Source organism: Aptenodytes forsteri, unplaced genomic scaffold, assembly GCF_000699145.1.
Source record: "Aptenodytes forsteri isolate BGI_AS27 unplaced genomic scaffold, ASM69914v1 Scaffold2, whole genome shotgun sequence".
NCBI classification, from domain to species: Eukaryota; Metazoa; Chordata; class Aves; order Sphenisciformes; family Spheniscidae; genus Aptenodytes; species Aptenodytes forsteri.
Window position 1 is genome coordinate 10,660,997 of NW_008795695.1, and position 24,127 is coordinate 10,685,123.

A 24,127-nucleotide genomic window follows, 5' to 3' on the forward strand; every position below is an offset into this window, starting at 1 on the left:
GCGGACCGAAGAGCGCTTCCCGGCCCCCGCCCGCGGTCCGGGGCACGGGGCGAGGGCTGGCGCGGGCGGCCGGGGGACAGGGACAGAAACCCCAACGCAGCAAGGGAAAACGTACCAGACGTGTGCAAATAAGAGTACAGCGACGTTACAGGTTGATGTATAGCTTTACTTCGGTCCACTTCTACAAGTACATCATAAAAGTCTTCAATACTAAAGAGTTTGATTCTCCTACGCTTCTGTCCTGCACTTTCGGTATCCTCCTCTCTCCGTGCTGCCCGTTAGCCTAGTCACTGTACCAGACTCAGGTCCTGCTTTAAAAAACAAACAAACCCCAAAAGAAAAGCGGCCCGGCCCTCCCCCCCCCAAAAAAAAAAAACCCCAACAACCAACCCGGCTTACAAATGCATCGCATTAAGCAGCTTTAAATAAAGACACTACTTTTACAGGTCGTCTAAGTCACTTTACTTCCCTGAGTACAGCTAGACCAAATAAAGAATGCTGAAGGATTAAAGTTACAAGAAAGATGGAAGAACTGCTTTCTGCAAAGCTTGAAAGAGCTGGTCCCGGTAAGAAAGAGTAAGCATGCGCCTTTAAATAAATAAATAAATAAATAAATAAATTCCCAAACTCGGAGGGTGAAAAGAGTACAAGTCCCTTTCCAGTTTAATCATGTCTCCTCCTACTGGCTCTTTGGAACCCGTCTCTATGTATAAAACTAGGAAATACAAAACAGCATTTGCTTTGCTTATAAAATAAAAGCGTTACGGTCCCTAAGCCGGTAGTTCCCTCTCAGATATTTAAATGCAGAGGCCAGGACCTTCTCCCAGCTTTCAGGGCTCACCACGAACACGTAGTGCATGAGTGCGGTATGACAGAGAATACAGCATCTGAAAAAGGGCGAGAAAGAAAACAGTCTTTTTAAGTCTAAGCCTGAATTAGAAATACAAACCTACCAGCCCAATTTTAGCTGTTTAAACTTAAGATTAATGAAAACTCTTGACGTTCACTTAAGACCTATTTTACCAGTATTTATTCCTATACTGGAGGTTATACTCCATAGAACATTGATCACAAGCAGCCGCTGAACAACGCATTCAGTTTATGGATAATATAAAAATACCAGTTGACATAGTCTCTTTTAACAAAGTTGCCCCTAAAAGGTAAGATACACAAAGCCACCTCGAAGTTTCATCACTAAACATAACTATGTTCATATTTTAGAAACCAACTTAAAGAATTCAGACAGACACGTATCTTGAATTTACAAAATTCTACCCTATCATATTGAGGACTATGCTCTAAAGAAAGAAAATTCCTGGGGCAAGAATGATACAAACTAGGTTATTTTCAGAGTTCATATAGAAGTTTTAAGTGTGTGTGTGGGGGGGGAATTATTTCTCTATGCTGAGATAACATTCTAGATACCAAAATGACGTGACGGTAAGTACACCTTTTGGCACGTAAGGTCAGCGACGCCGTCAGAGGAGTGGTTCTCACTGACCGCTGGTAGGCAGCGTGTGGGACTCCCTTTTCCATTCCTTCACTTCTGTTTGTACAAGCAGTTCTGGCATTAACGACTGCGATCAGGCAGCTGCACTAACTTTTTTCTTTCCCCCACCCAAACCCCTTCCATATGCTACTACCAAGTCCAATCTGCTGGAAAACTAATTTGCAAACTTGCTATTTCAGTTGAAATGAGCTGGGTTAGGATAAACCTAAGATTCTAACATATCTCCTATTGAACAACGAGGCCAGGAATCACTAAGTCTTACTAAGCGTGAGAAAGGGAACCAGCAGAGCAGCGGGAGGAAACCTGTAGTGGAGCGTGGGGAAGGAGCGGAGATCACCAAGCGCCTGGTGTTGGAATGAAGGCAGCGATGGTGGGGCTTCCGCCCGCACAGCTGCAGGGAAAAGCAAGGGAAGGGTTGAGAGCTGCTATGGGTCCTTGCGGTCGATACGCGGCCAACCAAGAACGTACACATTTTTCCTGGGGAAACTTTCTCCCCTCTTCTATGCAAGAATTATTTCTTGTCAACAACAGCCACCTCAAACGTTTCAAAAATAGGAGATGTACTGCAATAATCAGAAACTGAGAAGGTTTAATCGATGCGAAGTCTAACATTAAAGCACTTAAAAATTTAAATATGGAAGAACAACAGAAATGTAGCAAAAAGGTCTGGAATGTAAGAATCCTGCACCTCAAGCTTTTCACGCATAAAGAAAACAGAACAAATGTTTTGTTTGTTTTTCTATTTTATAAAGAAAACACACAAAACCCCTTAGGCCCAAGAGTTCACCTGCATTTCATATTCTTAAGTTTACAGTATAGAAGTCACATTAATGATGATAGTACTACCTGTCAGCATAAACTCTCTCTTCACCAGCACCAATATGCCTTTTTAATTGGCAAACATGCTTTTTCACTGGTAACTGGTTCTAGTTGCATGTTAGCAATAATGGAAGTACAGAACATTTAACATCTGTACTCACACCAGTTGTAAAGTTATCAGCCTAGCGACCGTTCGTTACTTTTTTGATGCAACGCTAGCATCTGCCAGATTTTTATAGTGTACAGTATTATTTATAAGCCTGTTGCTATTGTGTCTGATTTCGTACAGCATTAGAGATGTTTGCAATCTGTTCTTGAATGTTGTATGACCTAGGTAGTATTCCATTGCAGCACCCATAACAATAATACTCAACATACTGCTATTAACCTGTTGCGCAGTGTTTTAACATTTTTTTAACTCGTTATATGTAATAAAATACCAGTAAAGACAAAAAATTGCCCCTATAATGAGGCACATTTTGGCATCTGTGCTAAATGCTGCTACATGGGCAGGCAAGTGCAAGTCAAAATATGAAAAGGAGAAAGTCATCATCTAATCACATTCATAACTTTTTCATAGAAAAATATAAATATATTCCCTGAAATGTAGGACAAAGAAGAGCCAGCATCCATTGTGAGTTCTAGTGCTATTACCATAAAAAAAAAAAAAGTGGGCTGGCTTTTCCTTTTAAGGTTACGTTTCGCAATCTACATCATCTAAACCTCTGTCATCGTCGTCGTCGTCACAATCGTCGTATCTCACAGTCCGTCTACCGCCGTTCCGAGTTCTTATCTTAGAACGCCGATTAGCTCTTCTGTATTTGGTGTAATCCAAATCTTCAGAGTCATTTTCTTGGTTAGGTTTCCAACGTTTCCTTCGCTGGGGTCTTCTGGAAGGCTTAGGCGAGTTGGAATTGGTAATTTCTTTTCTAACGATTTCCGATTTCCTTTTCCTCTTTCTTGTTTCTGTGGCATCACTGTAGATACTGTTATCAGTTCCAGAGTCTGAATCAGAAGAACAATTGAAACTGGCTTTTGAACTTCCTGCCATCCCAGGTGCTTCCACATTCTCCGATACTGAGCTTTTTTCATCTTTCTTCCCCCCCATTTCAGATTCTGCTGCTTCTTTGAAGTCATCCAATAATTTTGATCTTTTGAAAGATGCTCTAGATTTTTTATTTGATACTTCTCTGATATTTTTAGTTTCGTGTTTAGCTAAGTCAGAACCTACCTCCTCTTCAGAGTTGCTCGTACGATGGTTGGGGGCTGAAGCTGACTGACCAGAACTTCCCCAGTTTCTCCCGTTTTCCATCTTGTGGTTTGTGGAATTCTCCTCTGAAGAGTCGTATTCGAGATTTTTGAGAGCTGCAGCACAGACTGGTTTGTGTGCCTGCTTGTGGTTATCATCATTCTCCTTTTGCGTCACTTTTATCTCTGCCTCAGATTCTGTTTTTTCGTTCTCAGACTCGCTAATGTATTTCCTTTTAGGAGCAGATGAATCAGGGCAGGAAAGTTTTTTTCTGCCAGAAAGCTGTTCTTTCTCATTTTCAGACTTTAAGCAAGCATCTGTCTCTGAGTTGCCAATCAGTTTCTTCCTGGATGCTGCAGACACATTGCCATGAAGCTGCCTTCTGTTCTTTTTTACTGTGTAAACACTTTCAGAGCTTGATAATTCTTCCTTTGTATTGCTCATTATTTTAATCTTATTAGCTGCCAAGGTGGCACATCTGCGTGGATTTTTCTTCTCAGTCACATTAGACAGCTTTATGTGTTTCTTGTAGTTAATGATGCATGTCCTGCTCCTGAGCACTTTTGCACTTTGTCCAGTCTCCTCAGGTGTTGATTCTACAAAATAAAGATTTAAAAGTTCTTTTTAATAACTGACATTCCTGAAATAATTACTTTATTAAGCACAAACCTACCACCTGTAACAAAATACACAAAAGCTTTTTTTTTTTTTTTTTTTTTTTTTTTTTTTTTTTTTTTTTTTTTTTTTTTTTTTTTTTTTTTTTTTTTTTTTTTTTTTTTTTTTTTTTTTTTTTTTTTTTTTTTTTTTTTTTTTTTTTTTTTTTTTTTTTTTTTTTTTTTTTTTTTTTTTTTTTTTTTTTTTTTTTTTTTTTTTTTTTTTTTTTTTTTTTTTTTTTTTAATTTCAACTGTTATGTGGAATTTACCTTAAGCCTTTACTAAAAATACAGTCAGCCAGTCCCAGGCCTATTTTTAACTCTCAGGATTACTCTCTTGCTTTGAGATAACGAAAGGGTTTGAAAGTAACATTCTTTAGCATCACTTTAGTAATTAGCTTAGAAATTACAAATTACCTAACTTAGCAAACAACTGCTTTCATATTACTAACGCTTACATTGTTAGAAGCTATCATTTTCTTACTAGGATGAACTTTCAAAATGAATTATTACACATTTTAGACTTTTTTAATTCTAAAAAAGAGATGATAATATTTTAAGTAGACATAAGCCCCGGACGGATTTCACAATTTTAGAATTGTTTCACATACATAGAAAACATTTAAACCGTTCAGTTCCTTAGCGACTTAACAGTAAGATCGCTTCTAACAGTGAATCTTTCATTCAGTATTTTTAATACAGCACTTGCTTCTTATGTAGGGTTTTAAAACAAATATCCAATCTGTAAATAATGTGAATGATGCTACTAAGTTCAATGGTTTAAACTTTTACCTTCTAAATAAAACAGAATTACTCATAGGTATCAATAAAAATTAAAAGCAGTTGTTCTTGGAGTAGATTTATTTGCATAGACTTGATGAAAAAAACCAACCAAATTTAACTTTGCAAAACACATTTCTGCTAAAATAGCGAGTTTTCCCAAGATTGTTGTCCATCTCCTATTTCTTTGTAGCTGTTACTGATTTCATGAGCAAAATGGATAAACGTGCTCCATTAAAGCCCCTACATTATATTAGCCTATTATCTCCTGATAACAGTCAAATTTGTTCTAGCTTAAACTCATTACTTTTGATTATTCTCTACCTGTACTCAGCAAAGGGAAAAATCATGGCAGCTGCTGTGTATTTGCAGAACACTAGGCAACTGACTATTTTTTCAAGAAGTTGTTTAGGGAAACGAGGAGTTTATAGAGGGCATGCTCTCTCCTCTTCCTTTACAGAGGGATGAAACAAGCTTGCCTTGCTAACTTTGTTTCCACTGTCTGAACTGCTAATGGCCAAATGCCTTCCCAGAACGACAGCCACCCAGACACAGGAACACTAGCCTGAGACTTAAAACTGGGTAAGGTTCAGTTCCTTGCTCCTTCTGGCCAGCTTAACCAGAAGTGTTAACACTACAAGTCATTTGTACTCTCTTGTTCCCCAATTCCTCACCTGTGAGGTAAGGACAGGGCAACATTTCCCCTAAATTCTGACAAGAATAAATGCAATGAAGATGTACTATAGAAAGTAAAAAGAAAAGTTATGGGATACAAATTCAAATGTCCAGCTTGAGTACCAATATTAAAACTCTTCAGACACCAAATCTGGTCATTATTTCAATGTAAATCCTTTTATGTACTACTCAAGTATATTCCTATTTTGATGTTTCCAAAGGATAATTAATTTACTGTCTTTTCTAACAGTTTCCAGAAATTATACATGAACACTACTACTGTTACTATTTGTACTTTGTGATTTTATGGCCAAAACATAACACATTTCTGCTGAATACTGCATAATGCTGTATAAAAGGTGAACTAATTCACAGAATAAAAAAAATGAGGAGCTAAAGCTTAAATTATACTCTGTCCTCCAATACTATCAAGTAGACACGTACACAACATACGGCTGCTGCTAATAACTGTTATGAGGTAAGCCTGAACGGGCAGGAGCAAAGAACTTTAACATGGTAAATTACACTTGAAACAGGAAAATACTGTAAGTAAATATAATGGTACATCATAACATACTGTATCATAATAAACAGATTATGTATATTTTCAAAGTTTCAGCAGCTAATTCATAAAATAGAATACAAGACTAAAAGGAGTCCAGCCTTTCTGCAACACGCTCCCAGAATATTAAATCTATACTTTGTATGCAAAATCTTAAATTGGGAGGAAAATTGTATAAAGTCCACCCTATTTTTCAATTAAAGCTTTAATTAAAGCTTAATGAAACTACACAACGAAAATCCTGAATTAAATGTTGCAAAGGTACAAAGAGATTGCACAGGCAGGAAGAGGGAGGATTAAACAGACTCCACTACCCACAAAAACTGGGAGAGCATTTAAAAGAAAGGCACCAAGATACGAAGGCCTTGTCCACCAAGTTTACCACTGTGACAAGCTGTCCTGGAGTTCAGGCCATCAAACTCTAAACCTGGAAGTCCAGGCTGCAATATTGGGCAGGAATATCTAGCCATACCTCCAGTCAGCTGTCCTGGTTCTGGCTGGGACAGAGTTAATTTCCTTCCTAGTAGCTGGTACAGCGCTGTGTTTTGGATTTAGGATGGAAACAATGTTGATAACACACCCATGTTTTAGTTGTTGCTGAGCAGTGCTTACACTAGTCAAGGACTTTCCAGCTTCCCATGCTCTGCCAGTGAGAAGCTAGGAGGGGGCACAGCCAGGACAGCTGACCCAAACTGCCCAAAGGGATATTGCATACCATACGATGTCACGCTTAGTATATAAAGTGGGGGGAGTTGGCTGGGGGGCGGTGACCGCGGGAAGGGACTGGGCAGGGCATTGGTCAGCAGGTGGTAAGCAACTGCATCAGTTGTTTTTCCTGGGTTTTATTCCTCTCTCTCTTTTTTATTGTTTTCCTTTTCATTGCATTTTAAAAAATTATTTTAATTTTTATTGTATTTCAATTATTAAACTGTTCTTATCTCAACCCATGAGTTTTCTCACTTTTACCCTTCCAATTCTCTCCCCCATCCCATTGCAGGGGGAGGGTGAGCAAGCGGCTGTGTGGTGCTTGGTTGCTGACTGGGGTTAAACCACGACATCAGCTGATCTGCAGGGTGTACTACAGTCCACAAAGTGGTTCCCAACCCCTACTGACCAGCCATGCAATCTATGTGAAAACTTTGCTTTAGTTTTGTTTTTTTTTAAATATATACAAAAACATGCTATATACTATATATCCATAATGTATATTATATAAAATAATTATATAAAATAGTATATATAGTACTGTAATGTATATTATATGTTTTATATATTAAAATATACTCTATTTTATATATAGTGTATCTATATTAAAAAAATAACCAAAGCAAAGTTTCCACATAAATTGCTTAGCTGGTTAATTGTGTAGTACATATAGAGTTATATATAGAGATAATATATATTTATTTGAAAACAGATATTACATAAATACATATGTGCCTATATGTATGTATTTAAATAAAAGCATGCATATACTCCAGCAGTACCTAACAGTAACTTTTAGAAGTACAAACAACTTTAGCTTCCTACTTACAGTCTCTTTAGAAAAGAGCAACACATGCATCAGTTTGGCAAACCACAGTAAACTAGACTGTGCTAATAGCACACCTGTTGTTGGATCTATTGACCGTTGACGAGAAAAAAGAGCTAAAAAGGGCATCTGCTAATTTAAAAATAATTATGTGACGATCTGCGGTAATATCCCAAATTAGATTAAAGATTAGATAAACCGAAACAGAAAATAAATATTGTGTTTTGCAGTAAACATTGTCCAAAGCTAGCTATCAGGACAACTAGCATTTCAACAGAACAGGGGGAATAACTCACAATGTAAAGAAAACCGAATGCCCGAAAGTTACTTGCCTATAAGGAACACTGTACAGGACAATGACCTATTCACCTTCCGCATGAAAGAAATCTCAGACTTGGCCCTATGTCCTTAACCATCCTGATTCTGTACATACTGGGAACGTAACATTAAGTTTTTCACTAAGTTAACAGTATACTGAGCTCTCTTGGCAGACGACTGTGCAATGAGACCCAAACAATGCAAGTATTCATTACTGTATTTTGTCCTTACTGACTTTTAAAGAGCATATTTCATGGCCTTGTAGAAATTTAGTCATACTCGCTCTTGCCCCTTAAGGATTTCCTTTAGATGGGTTCTCTTCATTTGAGAGTTTTAAAAGGGCATTAGCTTAAAAATTTTGGTAAAACAAAAAACCGACATTCTGCTGTGCGCGCACCTCAACATTCGGGTGGTTATACAGGGCAGGGGATGTTAAACATTTTGTGCAAAGTAAGACTGTTCCATAATAAATGAGCCCCCCTTAAAGCAAAAAGGTAGATATTAAAGTAAAAAATATACTATTTTCTTACTGATTCTCATTAAAATCTTCGTGAATGTTGTTATCATCATTAAGCAAATGCAGCCTTTGGCAACTAACTGATAACACATATTGATACTTGCCAACATCTGGCACCAACCACACATGGAAAACAATGCTGAATTTGCTTTTATGATTGGCAGTTCTACCTAGTGGATGAACATTGATTACTAAAGAAGCTATGGCCAAAGTAAAAGGATGAGAATTAACCAAAAAAAAAGAGACATCATCCAAAGAGTTTAAGAGACAAAATATGAGTAAGAGGAGTTTTGCTCCAAGTTAGAGCTGGAAGACAAATTAACATTTCACACCCATGGGCATAAAAGGTACAGTACAGGCAGAAGCTACAGTTTAACCAGTGTTAAAGAACTGGCAAGAAGAGAAACCAGATTTTCATCAAGCTTTACAACACTACAATATAAACAGTGAAAACATCCACGTTACATTCAAAGGACAAGCTAAAGAGACCAAAAGCACAGTGTTGGCTACCCAGTGTGACAGCTTCTACACATTTAACTTGAAACATTTACACAGAAAGTGCAAGGGAAGTTTTTAAAATTAACCAGTCTTGTTTTCCCCTTAAAAATGAGGTGTTACACAAGCTTGATAAGGGAAATGTTACTAACTGCCTACTCCAAAAGCTACAAATTCCCACTAGATGAAGTATTTGTACAAATACCTTCCCTTTTTGCCATATTTAAAGTCTCTTCAAATCGTCTCAAAGTAATGGCACAAGTCTGGGGGGAAAAAAAAAAAAAACAAACCCAAACCCAAAACAGTTTTATATTTGACTTGGGAGTTTTTACATATGAAAGACATTCAAGTAAGATTTTCAATTCTATAAAGATATTAAAAGATTCCCACCCCCAATTTTCTTAAGTTTTAGAAGGTGACTATGGCATCATACTTCTGACAAGTCTAGGGTAATGGCACAAGTCTGGGGGGGGAAAAAAAAAAAACAAACCCAAACCCAAAACAGTTTTATATTTGACTTGGGAGTTTTTACATATGAAAGACATTCAAGTAAGATTTTCAATTCTATAAAGATATTAAAAGATTCCCACCCCCAATTTTCTTAAGTTTTAGAAGGTGACTATGGCATCATACTTCTGACAAGTCTAGAGTTCAATAGCCAATTACAGAACTCAGCAGCTCTTTATTGCTGCTCCTCAGGTCCATCTGGCACCCTTTCACATTGCTAATGTTAAAACGTTAAGAAATGTTTTCAGTAAGTTTAGTAGCTATAAATACTAAGATCTTTTGTACTAAAAAGTAGTAAGTATTCCTTGTGGAAAACTGTCAAGACAGATTCATCTTGAGACAATCATTTTCTCCTCAAGATTCTTAAACTGCTGCATTACAAGTGTGTATCAAAGCCACTACCTGAGAGGGCACAAAAATGTGAAACAATCAAACTTACGAGGCTGTTAAAAATTTACTCAGTCTGGAAGAAAAAAAAAAAATATATATATGCTGTCAAAAATAATCCTTTCCCCCACCTTTTTTTTTGGCAAGGCAGCATTCAGTTGACACTGAGCAGTGGAAAGGAAGCAGCTTAGACACAGAAAGATTTTACTCTTTTATAACGCAGTACTGAAGATGGCTCTTTCTTTTCTCAATTGCCAAATTAAGTGATGTGGGAAGTAACTGAAAACACTGATAGGAATTTTTGCTCCAAACATGACAGTCTTCAACTCTGATCGAATACGATGTGAACCAGGAAAGTTCAATTCTGTTTTGTATGCTTGGTATGGAAAACAGCCAACCAACCCCCTTGAGCTTGAGTACCTTTTTTCTTTAATTCCAAATAATCCTTTCACCCACCTCATTTTTTGGCAAGGCAGCATTCAGTTGACACTGAGCAGTGGAAAGGAAGCAGCTTAGACACAGAAAGATTTTACTCTTTTATAACGCAGTACTGAAGATGGCTCTTTCTTTTCTCAATTGCCAAATTAAGTGATGTGGGAAGTAACTGAAAACACTGATAGGAATTTTTGCTCCAAACATGACAGTCTTCAACTCTGATCGAATACGATGTGAACCAGGAAAGTTCAATTCTGTTTTGTATGCTTGGTATGGAAAACAGCCAACCAACCCCCTTGAGCTTGAGTACCTTTTTTCTTTAATTCCCTTAAAGCCTTTTGATAAGTAAATTCCTGTAAACCCACGTGTTAAGGCTAAACAATGCAGACTGCTTTGTTTGAGGGAGGTGGGTGAGGAAGACCGCTGGGAAAGATTAGTCTTTGCACCTTAATAATAAAACAAAAGCTATATAATGAAGTCTTGAAAATAAAAATGCAACTATCTGGAATTTCTGCCCTTCAGTTGGCTGTTAACTGCTTTACAGAGACATAATGTCTTATCAATACGATAATGTAGTTAGAGCATGTGACATGATGCTTCAATTAGATACAACATTGCGTAGACACCCATGGACCTACGAAACTAAAGCAAGCAAGGAATAGGAGGGTCACCACTGCATCGGTAACAGCACCCCCCTGCAAACCACCCAAACCCCTCTATGTTAAATCTGGGAAAAGCCAGACACTACCGATGCACCATCAAAGTGCCTCTCTGTCTTAAGGACACTACACATCACTGACCGAATAAAATCCAAAAGTTGAATCAAGTTACAGGTTCCAGTGTACACCACGGAAGTAAGAATAAATAAAACATCCTTCAATCAAATTCATTTTGAAAGACTATAAAGTTACTTCAACTGAAAATAATGGTTGTAAGCCTGCTTTAGCACAGAAAATTTCAACAGAAAATTAAGATAATCTACAGTAAGAACTATTACTTCACCCACAAACTCAAGGTAACAGGACTACAAACCACAGGGTTTTTGCTACTGAAATTCTCAAAACAAGGAGCAGGCCAAAGAAAGAGAACGTACTGCTCCTTTTGAGATTTTCTGCTACCTTGAGCTACATACCATAGAACTCGTTCAAAGCACCCTTCAGAATATTGCTTAGTTTTGTGCCAACAACCTGAAAGCCAGCGTTTCTCAAATTTAACTGTCACAACACGCACGCACAGCAATATTACTTCAGAATAGGTATTTTAGCATTAGTACTGCTACATAGATAAGCAAGTGCAAGTTAAATATGGAAAGAGCAATCATGATTTAATGACAAGTTTTTCATAGAGAAATGTATCGCCTGAATTGCACAAGAACGGCCAGCGTTCAGTCTGAATTCTAAATACCACAGAACTACACCAAACTGTAATAGTTTTCTCTCAGTGCTGTGTTTGCTAACCTCCCAGTTCCAAACCTGTCTAGACTTCTAGACACCGTCATCACACCTTACATTTCTCCTTCCCCCATTTATAGTTATTTTAGAACAACAAGGAACACTGTTACACTTGGTATAGTCCAAATCCTCCCAGTCATTAATCTTATGCTGCCTCCTTCATCTAATCAGTTTCAAGAGTTAGATACATTAACTTTAAAAATTTTACCTTTTCTAACAATTTTTGTTTTTCCTTTTCTCTTCCTCTTTTTTGTTTTTGAAGAAGTTTCACAGTAATTACTGTTATTGGAATCTGTCTCAGATTCTGTATCAGAAGAGTGATTGAAGCTGGCACCAGGTCCAGATTTTGAACTCCCTGCAATTCTAGTTGGCACCAAGCTCTCTGACACAAAACTTCTCCCATCCTCTCTGTCTTCTGTTTCAGATTCTGCTGTGTCCTCTAACTCACTCAAGACTTTTGCTTTTTTTAAAGGAGCAGCAAGCTGCAGACCAGTTGCTTTTCTGCCATTCCATCTATCTGATTCAGAATCCACTTCATCCTCAGAGTTGCTCACTGCAGGCTTATTATGTGCTGATGTTGACTCATCAGAAACTTTTTGACTGCTCCCATCCTCTGAGTTACGGCTTTTGGAGTCCTCCTCCGAAAAGTCTAGGGTGGGACTTTTCATTTTGGGAGATACGGAATGGACTGTCCCACGTAACTGTTTATGACCGTTGCTTTGCCAGTTTTTCTGCTTCATCTGTGTGTCCGTCTCCGAATCTGAAGTTCCATTTTCAGATTCGCTAACAAATTTTCTTCGTGCAGCAGATGAACCAGGTTGAGAAAGAATTTTCCTCTTGGTAAGCTGCTCTTCTATTTCTTTTTCACTTTCAGACTTTAAGCCTACATCATCCTCAGACCCCTCCAGTAACATTCGCCTGGCTGCAGCTGAGGCATTTCGGTGAGGCAGTTTCCTGTTCTTGCATCCAATGCCAATACTTTCTGAGCTTGAAACCTCTTCCTCCACATCACTCATTAGCCTTAACTTATTAGCAGCCACAGCAGCACTCCTGCGTGGAGTTTTTCTATGTCTACCAGTACTATTACTGAGTGACTCGGATGTCACCACCGAAGTATTTTCAGAGTCACTTCCATATAACTTTTTCCTGACAGTTTTTCTTGTATTCCCATTTTCCTGAAGAAGTGTTCCTGTAAAGGAAAGGATAGATTAGTATCTTAAACAAAAAAATAGCAGCTTTTTAAGTCTTGTCAAATCTGGAACAGGTTCAACCCACGGACATGACAAATGAAATATACTCCTAGTAATAGTTACGTGCTTTTGTTGTCTGCCAAGAAAAATTATTTAGCTATATAAAAAATTTCTAATTCATTCTAATTTTTGTGAAAATCAGATCTTCTTTAAGAATTACTGCTTTTGCTTTCATTAAGATATAAAATGTTGCAACACATTCCGTCTCATTCGGCTCTTGGTTTCTGCCCTCCTCCCCTAAGCACTGGAAAAAAAAAAATCTTTTTAAAAGTTGAGTGTAGTATTTTGAGAGCTTCAGAACTACCACCGATCAAAAAGTTAGTATCTTACATATACAACAATTTTAAAAATACTAATTACATTTAGTTATATATATACACACTTGTGTTATTTGCCGTTCACAAGAAAACTACTCAAATCTTACCTATTTGTTTTCTCTGAGCAGCTCGATTTCTAGTTATCCTGCGATTGCTGTTCTTTCTTCTACATACACCATTGTGTAGTGGAGGTGAGACAAGAGCCACAGAGCTTTCTTTGCTGTCTTCTGAGCTACTTCCAGAGGATGAAGATGAGGAGGAAGTAGATGAAGAAACCAAAGAACCTTCTATCTCACTTTCTTTTAAAAAAAAAAAAAAAAAAAAAATTGTCAATTAAAATTCTAAACATACAGTTAGCTTCCGGTTAAGAGCTACATTTTGCTGAACCAGGAAACCTTCAAAATTTCCTCACGGTATTATCTTACAATACACTATCATGCCTTAATGTCTTACACGTATGAAATTGATAGCTCTACAAAATATACCACTCCATATTTATACAGTGTTCAGTGACAGGAAGCTTCTTTAACCTGTATTTAAGTTTCAAGTAAAATAACACAGCTGTTTCCAAATAACAGAATTAAGAGAAAAGCATGTTAAAAAACAACACAAAACATATTCTGACAGGTCTTTTTTTTACCAGGACTTGCATTCTTATACTTTGAAAGCAGCTGAATTTTTGTCAAGGTGCAGTGTAGGGAAAGAAGGAAAAGACAGGAAGGTTTTTTATGTCTCGGGGAACTTCTGTCACTTCTGCTAATTTTGGATGACAATTTTTATGTAACATATATGGGTGTATAACCTGTATTTTATATAGTACCATTTATCGAATACACTACATTTTCCTCTCAAATAAGAGACATTAATTCACTACAACCGCTTTCCTAGAACAGCTGCTTGAAATGAAGAAATTCTATTATTCTATTTGGTAAGACTTAAAGAGCATCAAGTAACCATGTAGTTAGCAGGTCAACTTTTTCTTATCATCAATCTTACCCAATTCAGCTTTGTTGTGAATCCCCATGTAAAAGCTGCAAAAAAAATACCATCCACTTGACTGCAAAATGGATCTACAACCAAGACAGCTCTGCTTCTAAGAAGCAAACTATCCTATTGATAGACTTCCGCTTGGGTGCAAGCTTTTTCATTAAACAAAGTTGAGTAAACTTACTGCATTCTATGGGATTTTAAAGCAGAAATTTCAATGTTTAGTACACAGATGTTTTTGTAACATTTGATAATGTAGTAAGTGTCCAAAATTCATTAAAATACACAAAATTCTGTATTACACAAACCCCAAACTGCATAAAAATTTGTCTAAAATTTCACATTAAAAATGCAAACCTCGCTTAACAATTTAGAATGCAATTGCAAATTATGGCAATTATAAAGGAAAGGAAACATTAGTGGACAATTCAGATAAGACCAAGATGAAAATCCTCATCTGAAACAGATTCCATTTCTGACCTGATGATAATGCAGAACAATTCGTTAGTGTTGTGGATCTAGCTTTTCCATTCCTTTCAAAGGATGCCAGGCATGCAGAATCAGAGGATTCACCAGAAGAACTATGGTTGTAATTGCTAGCATTCGTTTTATGGCTTGCAACACAGGCAGCTCTGCTTGAGGTAGGTTGAGTAAAAGAATCTTCCTGCTCAGATTCAATTTTTGCCTGAGACTTTAATGGTTTCTGCTTCAAATTTCTAGTGAAAGGGGAAAGAAGTAAAAGCAACACAGGTTGTAAAACTATGAGAACTAAAGGCAATTACGTATTTTAACAATACTTCTCTCTGAAAGCTTAACTAACTGTATGTCATACGATTTTAGATTTATGGAAGGGTAGTTAGATTTGTGAGCTAACATGGTGTAGGACAATTTTAACTTTGACAAAGATAAGCATTAAGTACTTTCATTAAAATAATAGTCTAGACTCCTAGTGAAGTTACACAAGAGGAGACATTCTTTCTCTGCTCTGAGAAACAAAGAAGTTAATACTGAATGCCTTCTAGACAGCAATGTCCTCTTACTGTTTACCAGGAAATTGCAACAACAGCCTCAATTTCTGTTGAATTCCCAGTCTCTTGTTAATTGCGCATAAGCCTCAAATTAAGTAGTATGCATACTCACATTATTCCACAATAAACTTGAGTTCCAAAGACACAAAGAAGGTGTATCTTTAGAGAAAGTTTACTGTCTAAAATAAGACGTGTGTTTGTAGAGAAACTCACTGATTCGATTCTTCCTTCCTATACATGCTAGAGTGCTACACGCAGTCCTGATAAGTCACTTATTTTCACACTTAGAACTACTATTTTGTCAGTTGCTTCCTTACAGTCACGGGTTTTCAGATATTCATCTAGGCGCACAAGATGTATATGCTCTTTTTGCTATCCAAACACTCTCCCAAATAGTCCCAAACCTCAGTCCTGCTGAGCACCACTGAGTTGTAAACAAGTCACATACAATTCTTCAGACATGAGCAGAAGCGTTGTTTTAAAGGAAAATGTCTGCCTATCCTGATGTGTGTTTATTTCTCTGGGAAGAAAGGAGAACCCAAGGAATACTCCCAGTAAAGCTTAAAGCTCGTTGCCAGGTATGCCTGTAGCATCATCCAACATGTATGCATAATAAAATTTGAAAACATAGAAGTAATCCACTGAAATTTTAAGAGAAGAAAGCCAAACGTAGTGAAGAAATGTATTCTTAGATTTTTTTGTTCTTAAAACTCTTATTCCTATCCTTTTACTGCCAGAGAAGAAAGGCTGGGCAGTAGCAGAAAGGTATAAGCTCAGTTTCAACAATTTACCATGTTTAGCTTTTGTATTTTGTCTCACTTCATCCCATATGCAAATTAAGAATACATGAGTTAATCATGTCAACCAGCAGTTGTGTCAAAAGCTTGTTTTCCTTCAAAAGAGAAAAGGCATATCTAGCTACCAACAGAATGCTACAGTAAGTGAAAATGTCAATAAAGTCCATCGGACTGGCTTTCTTCTGTACATGATAAAACACCTAATTTATGCAGCTTTGTAATCTTTGTAATATATACAGCAAGTAAATCTTTGTTTCATTTCTCATGATTTCTGACTGAAATATTTAAAAAAAAACAAAAGCAAAAAACCCAACTCTTTCTACTCTTCAGTCCCGTCACTGTTTCACAGCCAGTTTTATATTACAAAAAAAACTGCTTTTTTTTTTTTTGCATGTCTTTCCTACTGCAAGAGAAGTAATTATAAAAAAGTCTCACCGGAGTTTGCTAACCATTTAATAAACCAATTGTTCTCTTCTTCATAGACTAAATATGACAGTCAATATGAGTATTAGTCAGCTGTGATGTATCTCTACATCTTCATAATTTGGTTACCTGAGCATTTTGGTAGGATGCTGCACTGAGCTTTGATTATGAAATCTTCTAGTATACCTCTGGTTTCTTCGTAGTTTTTCATTCTGTTTCTGACCATTTTTGAAATCTGAAACAATTCTTCTTATCTTCTCTTCAAATAGTGCTGACAATCTCAAGGTCATACTATAAATCTAGGTAAGGAAGTGGCTTATATTAAAAACAGAACCTTTCATCCAAGAATAACATTTCTAAAATTAAAAACTCTACAGAAAAGAAATAGAAAAAGCACGGCACACAATTCTATGTAACACTAGATAAACAAGAAATGAACATATTAACTATTTTTGTTATACTTCTCCCCACTCTCTATCCAACCAGCAGCTTTATCAAAAGTACTGATAAACAAACTAATTCCAAAATAATACCTTATTTCATTAAGAAAAACATAACACCTCCAATATTAACAGCTACCTTTGACTTTTTGTTTGGAGTATAAGATTTTGCATTACTAAATATTAGTCTTATATCTTTGCACAGTTCCATTGGAGTGTCGTAATTTCCAGCTTCCAGAGTTTCTTTCACTGTACCAAAGTCCATTGGAGTGTCTATAATATGTCTGTAATCCTAGATAAAACATATGAAAAAAAGATTCAAGAAGGTATAAAGGAAAAACAACACTTTTTAATTTTATTTCTATAATTTAAGGGTAGCTAAGATGACCACAGATTATCTTCACCATCAACTGAAAACAGAAGCACCTACCACAGCAGACAGCAACGCTTTTGCTGAGACTAGTTGATGTAAAGTCTCCACTACATTATCCCATACAAACTCTTGCTCATTTTCAAGGTGGTCTTCAGAATTTCTGAAGATCGTGAGTTGATATACTATCACATGCTTGCACATGCAGATTTCCAGTTTCAATTCTCCTGAGTTCCCTCAATAAAAACTACCCAGTAACATAACATGCACGTCAACGTTTTTATTGTTAATCAAAATGAGAAATGAGACTGCTGTAAATCATCATGTAATCCTTTCCCTAATGCATTTTACTATGAGAAACAAACCGATCTGGTGGGAAAAAAAACCAAAAAAACCCCACCCCAAAACAAAAAAGAAAAACACAAACCAAACCAAAAACACCTCTATCTTTCTCTCCTGTTAATGAGTTTTAAGAGAACCTCAAGATGTTTAAAACCTCTAGTGAGACCCAAACTCTAGATGTGAAGCCCATAGGAAAACAGTTGCATGCTTGTTAAGAGGTTTTCCTTTAAAGTTTGTTGGGTTTTTAGACAAAAAGAGCCCAAAGAATACCATGAACAGCTAAGAGAAACAGAAGGAACAAATCAAGTTCATAGCTCAGGCTCAGTAAACAGGTTTTGTAGATTGTCCCTCAAGAAACTAGTTTTAATTAAGAACATAGACATTTATCTAAAACTATTTCCCTGTAAGGGACAGTAAGAAAGCAAGCAAAAAAAGACTGTGAGTGGTTTCAAACCATGTAAAAGGTATCAGGATGTTTGTAGACACCACCACTGCTCTACAATTGTTTTGTGTTCTGTGTCAGTATTTTGTTGGATGTTAACTTGATGCAGCAGACCATACAGCTCATAGTTCTCAGCACAGAGCAAAGCAAGTTTCTTTCGGTGGTTTGGGACTAAAGCCATAAAGAGAACAAAGAGCTCCAAGAGCAACGTGGAGATCTTATTACAGTACCAAAGGCTAAGAGGGAAAAAAACAAATAATATTTATATCTTACAAGGTTAATAAGAGCAACTTACAGGATATTGATCCAAATCAACTGGCTGCCTGAAAGGTTCAGAATCTTCACACTGGAAAATTAAATTCACCAGTTCCATACACTGCTTCTTCCAACAGTTTTCATCATAGCCAGTTTTCACGTTTTTTCTTGTTTTTAAGCCCCGTCCCTTGGGGAAAAAAGTTAGAAAAAAGAATTACTGAAATACAGCAAGAAAAACTAAACCTGATAATCTGTCTGGAATTATTTCTGTAGCAGAAAAATGCACCTCCAAACATACTGTTTTATAACAAAAAGGGCTACTACTAGCAGGTTTTTCTCCTAATCTGACAAATTACACAATTTTCTTTTACTATTTTTCAAGGTTTTTTTTATACTACACAACTAAGGCACACAAAAATATACCTTCTGATACCAAATTATTCTCAAAATATTTGAGTAATATCCATCACTCAAAATATCTTTTTCCAAGCATCTCAGCTGAATAATGCTTTTAGTTCTGTATCACACAGATAACTGCAAACTGTTACACTGAACAGCACTGATATCAAACTCGTAAGCAAGATTTTCCTAGACAACTATACAGAATGAGTATAGAAGCATTAAACCAGCCAAGACCTATTCAGAAAAATTCTGTTCTATGGTTGTTATAAAACCAAGCATCACTCCCACAGAATTTCAATATAGTCTGTTAACCAGTTTTTCCTGCAAGACCTGATTTGGGTATATATGGTAAAGATTAGCCAACTCACTTTTCTTCTTCTATATGATGTTTTCGGAAGACATTTTTCATCATCCTGCACAAAATAAATCAATCATCTCAAAAATTATGTATGAAAAAATAGGTAATGGGTGCTCAAAGTGTCATTAGATTTCATACTGTGGTAAAAATAGATTTTTATTCTAATTTCTCTCAATAAGACAGAAGATGAGCATATCAGAAAATACAACACAGCATTTGAGAGACTTGGAAAGCAAGATGCTAGATACCACCACTGAAGATTCCCGACTCCAACACTTGTCCTTAATACAAAGGAAAAACCACCACCAGAAATTGCAATGAGAAGATACCCATCAGCTTTGAACCTCAATGACTAAAGATTATCAGTAATTCAATTCACTGATAATAAACACCATAAAACTTTCTGATTTTTGTTTGTCCTGAGTTCAGGAAAAGACATCTTGTGATCAAGTGACTTTTGGTAAAAAGAAAAACCTTACAATGTGGTAGTACTAAGGTGATGCTGAAGTAGCGAGATAAAGAACTTATACGACTCAATGTAATTTCTTCCCTACATATTAACCTGCAAGGGAGAGCAGCTACTTTGCAACTTCATGAAGTCTTGTTAGTAAATGACAAATTAGAAACCACAATGTGAAAAAGACATCAAGTTTGGGCAGTTTTGGGTACACTATTAATAAACATACAGCACTGCAGATAGCATTCACTGCGTAACAGTGCATATTTACCTCTATCAGATTTAAGATAAACACACTTTATTAAATTCTCAGAGGCATGCAAATGTGATGCATGATTCATATTGTGGTTTACAGAGAAATTGAGAGCCAAAGCATCACTGCAATAGTTATACAGCTTGTCAGCTTTTAGCATTTATGACTATATGAATGACAATTTTGACCTTAGAAATAACCAGATGCATATAATTAAAAATACAATGAAAGATAGCTATTCCTGTACTCTTGAAATATTTATATTACATTACTGCACATAAACATGCTTCAGAAATACAGTGCCACTCACAAAACACAGAAGAATTGTTCTAGTTGATGGCACACAGTCATAGCACAAAATGCATATTTGTTATACTTAATGAATATTGACAACTCAACATTATTTTAATAAAGCATCTCCTCACATCATTCCCCACATTCATAATATATTCCATGTTTATATTAGCTATGTAAATATATAAATACACACAAACATCTCTATAAAAATAATTGAGCAGTTTTACCAAAAATATTTGAAGGGTGGTGGTATCTTCTTACCACCATACATTATTGGAATTATCCACAAAAAAAGCTTACCAGATCAGCATCAAGACAGTCTTGTTCATCATCTGTTGTGCTGCATAGTTCAAAAATGTTTCTACAGCCCTGATCACTGTAATGCAATTAAATATCTGTTACTGGAATAGCAAAACCATAGTTATTTCCTAGATTAAACCCAGCCACAACCAAAAGCTACACACAAACTGGAAGACAGTAACTAAGAATTAAATGAAATATAAAAATCACAAGATGATTATAATATGAACAAAGTAATGTTATGTCTGAAAAACTGCTATACTGTGCATTTCAGAAGACGTGAGGGGAGGAGGGTGAAATTAGCATTAGGGATTTGAAAGGGGCCTTCACACCTGATCTACCTGCAGGAAGACTGCCTACACTAACCTCTTTCAAAAATAAACCTCTCAACTGAACTAAGTCAGACACACTGCAACAGAAACTTCTACACATGTGCTAGACAGCACAGAACTTACTTTATAGGTTGAGCTACTTTCACATGAAGTGACATTTTGATACTATAAATACCAGTGAATGCTGCTAAGGGAAAAAGTTAAAATGTCTCTATGCTGAACATTTAAGTATTTCCCTGGTTAAGATAATACTCAAAAAGAATTAGACAACTGTCCTGCAGTGTATTGAAAAATAGTAAGAAATCAAAAGAAGCAGGATTCACAACAAAGGGATATTAAGATGCTTATACTCTCCCACTGTTTAAGACCATGAGTATTCAAGCACTACTTAGATCAAAATGCCACTTACTTGATAAACTTTAAGAGCTGGGTAGTGATCTTTTTTGCAGCTCTAGCAATAGCGCTCCCAGGTTCATTGAAGGTCCTAGCATTGCTTTCAATGTATCTTACTTCCCAAACCAATGCAGAGATTCTCCTTAAAATTGAAAAACATTGCACCTTTAATACTAAGCTGAAAAGCTTAAAAACTGCAAAAGTTATGTCTGTATCTTTCTGTCCATGTTAGATTAAGATAGATGTCCTTTGTTTTAAGTCTCATTAGACCAGTCTCAAACTTTTCATTCACATGGAAAACTGAAGTATGTGTGTATATATATATGTATACACACACAGACACACACACACTCACTCAAGGAAGGAAAACCAACACTCATTTTCCAACTCATTGATAATTCACCTTCAGAAAGTTTGTGAAATTCTAGCACTCTTTGGTTTCATTCTTAACATTCAGTTAATACAACTAGCCAAGTAAGCACTAGCATTTGTTACCACTAAATTATAAAATATCACTGAAATAATACTGAGGATTGTGGATTCCCTGGATTCTTTAAAAACACATGCATTTTTTAAAAAGCTAACATCTGACCTTATTCAAAAAGGAGGGAAAAAGAGTACTATTTAACCACCACTGTAAATTATAACATTTATTCTGGAAACATCAGAAGTTGCTTGTCACAAAGCCCTGTCAAATGGAACACAAGTTGTGTAGTAACTTACTAATTCTTAACTAATAAACACAAGGCACAAGCAATTAAAAAGAGAGAGTGACAAGAAGCTTAGTCTACATTTTTTAAAGACATCTCAGCTATGATGTTCTTTTCTGCTTCCCTCAAATACCTTGCTTCGAGGCCAATTGACCAGTCAAGGCAGCACCCCCTGTAAGACGACAGATTTGTAAAAACTGCTACAAATTAAAATTGTAACTTGATAGAAATGAGGTAGCACAACTATGTAATTGCATTTTTATCATTCATTTTTCCAATTCCTTATAGTTGTGAAGCAGAGATGCCCCAAGTTTGCAGCTCTTCACCTACAGAATTTCAAACTATTTCCCAAGACATTATTTCAGTCTTATGTAGGAGGAAAACAACTATTAATCTCGCCTCACTGTATTTACAGACACACTGAATGCAAGTCTAGATGAAGAACACCCTTCAATTTCTTTTAGAGCTATGGATACCCAGCACATCCAGAAAATCAGAACTTTATTATCACTACACTTCAGTTTCTTCCCTCTTTCTCTACCGTAAGTTTTTATCATTTAAAATGCTGGTGGAAATATTTAACATTTCACCCTCTGTGTTTAAGCACATTTCTGAAAGTAATAAGCGCTTAAGAGCTTAACCCTCTTCAAGTTCAAAGTAACCGAAGTACAGCACTTCAAAATCTGAATTAAGTCTCCAGCACTGAAGTAACTTCAATTTTTTTTTATATTTACTAATTTCAAATAGCAAATTTCTCAAAGAAAGAATGTCAGTGTTTACTGTAACTCTGAAAACAGTACTAATATAGGCTGAAATCAATTTCCTTAAGAACTAAGAAACTTAATAAAAATGAATATAACATTGCAGTTATCAAGCATCAGAGCCCTGCTACAAAACACTAGTAATGCTGAATTCAGGTACTGGACTATTGGTTTTCAGAACGTTTGTAAAAAGAGTAATTGCTCTTACTAAAAAAAGTTTAGATCTTCTCACAACGGACAAACTCAAGGCCACATTGTCCCTTGTTTCTACTGCTAGTACTAACCTGTAAAATCGGTTAGCCAGTCTTGTCCGAATAGTGTTCAGGTCTGTTGGATAAGCAATCACGGTACAGTACTTGGGATATGTACACAGGTCAACGGGACCAGCAAAAGCTGCCGAAATGTCTGTTAAGAAACAGCAAGATTAATTAAACTATTTCAAGGCTTCCATGCGTATGACAATTGAGCCAGGTGTTCAATTGCTATGTATAATTATTCTTGATAAAACCAATGATGTATAAAAATATAAAAATCTCAGTACAGACAAACAGAAAGAACTGCACATAAAAATGCATGAATATTTACAGTACTGTATCACAGGGAATTTTTAAAGGATGCCATGGATATTCCAGGGACCTGTTTATAAATGCAATGTTAGCAGAAAACTACTAAAAGCTTAGACTACATGCTCACCAAGAGTCAGAAGCTGATCAATACCACTGATAATCCGTTCACATGCTTCATCACGAGATCTCATCCCCCACTCCCCTTCTTGGGGTTTGTATAGTAGCTTCTCCACCTCTTCAAAAGTCACGGAAACACTAGCTCCTAATTCTTCAGGCTGATCAACTGAAGAGTGATAGCAAATAGAAAAGGGTAAGAAGTGAGAACACAAAACAACAAGATAAATTGTTAAGTACTCACGCTTATTAAATACTCGTTAAAACTGACAAAAAAATTCTTGCCTTAAAGCGGAGTTTGATGCTAAGACTATGGGGAAAAGTACACAAAATGCATACAACAAAGATATTCTTTATTCACCTTTTCTGCAGTCCTGAATTTCCAGAAGACTCTTTCCTCTCTTCATCTAAGCACTAGACTTAAAAGAGGACTTAAACTCAGAAGAGTTGTTTATATGCTTTTGTTTTAAATGCATGCCCTGAACTTCACAGGATCGTAACTTAATGAGTCAATTTGTGCCCCCAACCTTTAAACATGTGCAAGATAAGCAATATACTTTGTGACATCCTTCCTGGTATTAACAACTGTGATCTTTTGGACATTTTTAAAAATATTTGTTTTGAACATGGCAGAATAATCATTT

General features: G+C 36.3%; 1 protein-coding gene across 1 annotated transcript in view; it reads right to left on the reverse strand.

The window, feature by feature from the left end:
• Positions 1–2,748: 2,748 nt before the first annotated feature.
• BRWD1 (bromodomain and WD repeat domain containing 1) overlaps positions 2,749–24,127 on the reverse strand; it is a 61,833-nt gene continuing 40,454 nt past the window's right edge. The window contains exons 29-40 of the mRNA XM_009282994.2: positions 23,497–23,652; positions 23,088–23,208; positions 21,349–21,474; positions 20,608–20,683; positions 19,311–19,355; positions 18,581–18,727; positions 17,271–17,423; positions 16,821–16,990; positions 14,924–15,159; positions 13,564–13,755; positions 12,098–13,078; positions 2,749–4,174 (exon numbers count right to left, since the gene is read on the reverse strand). Of these exons, the coding sequence (XP_009281269.1) occupies positions 3,024–4,174; positions 12,098–13,078; positions 13,564–13,755; positions 14,924–15,159; positions 16,821–16,990; positions 17,271–17,423; positions 18,581–18,727; positions 19,311–19,355; positions 20,608–20,683; positions 21,349–21,474; positions 23,088–23,208; positions 23,497–23,652 (3,554 nt within the window). The 3' untranslated portion in view covers positions 2,749–3,023. The remainder of the gene's footprint in view (positions 4,175–12,097; positions 13,079–13,563; positions 13,756–14,923; positions 15,160–16,820; positions 16,991–17,270; positions 17,424–18,580; positions 18,728–19,310; positions 19,356–20,607; positions 20,684–21,348; positions 21,475–23,087; positions 23,209–23,496; positions 23,653–24,127) is intronic.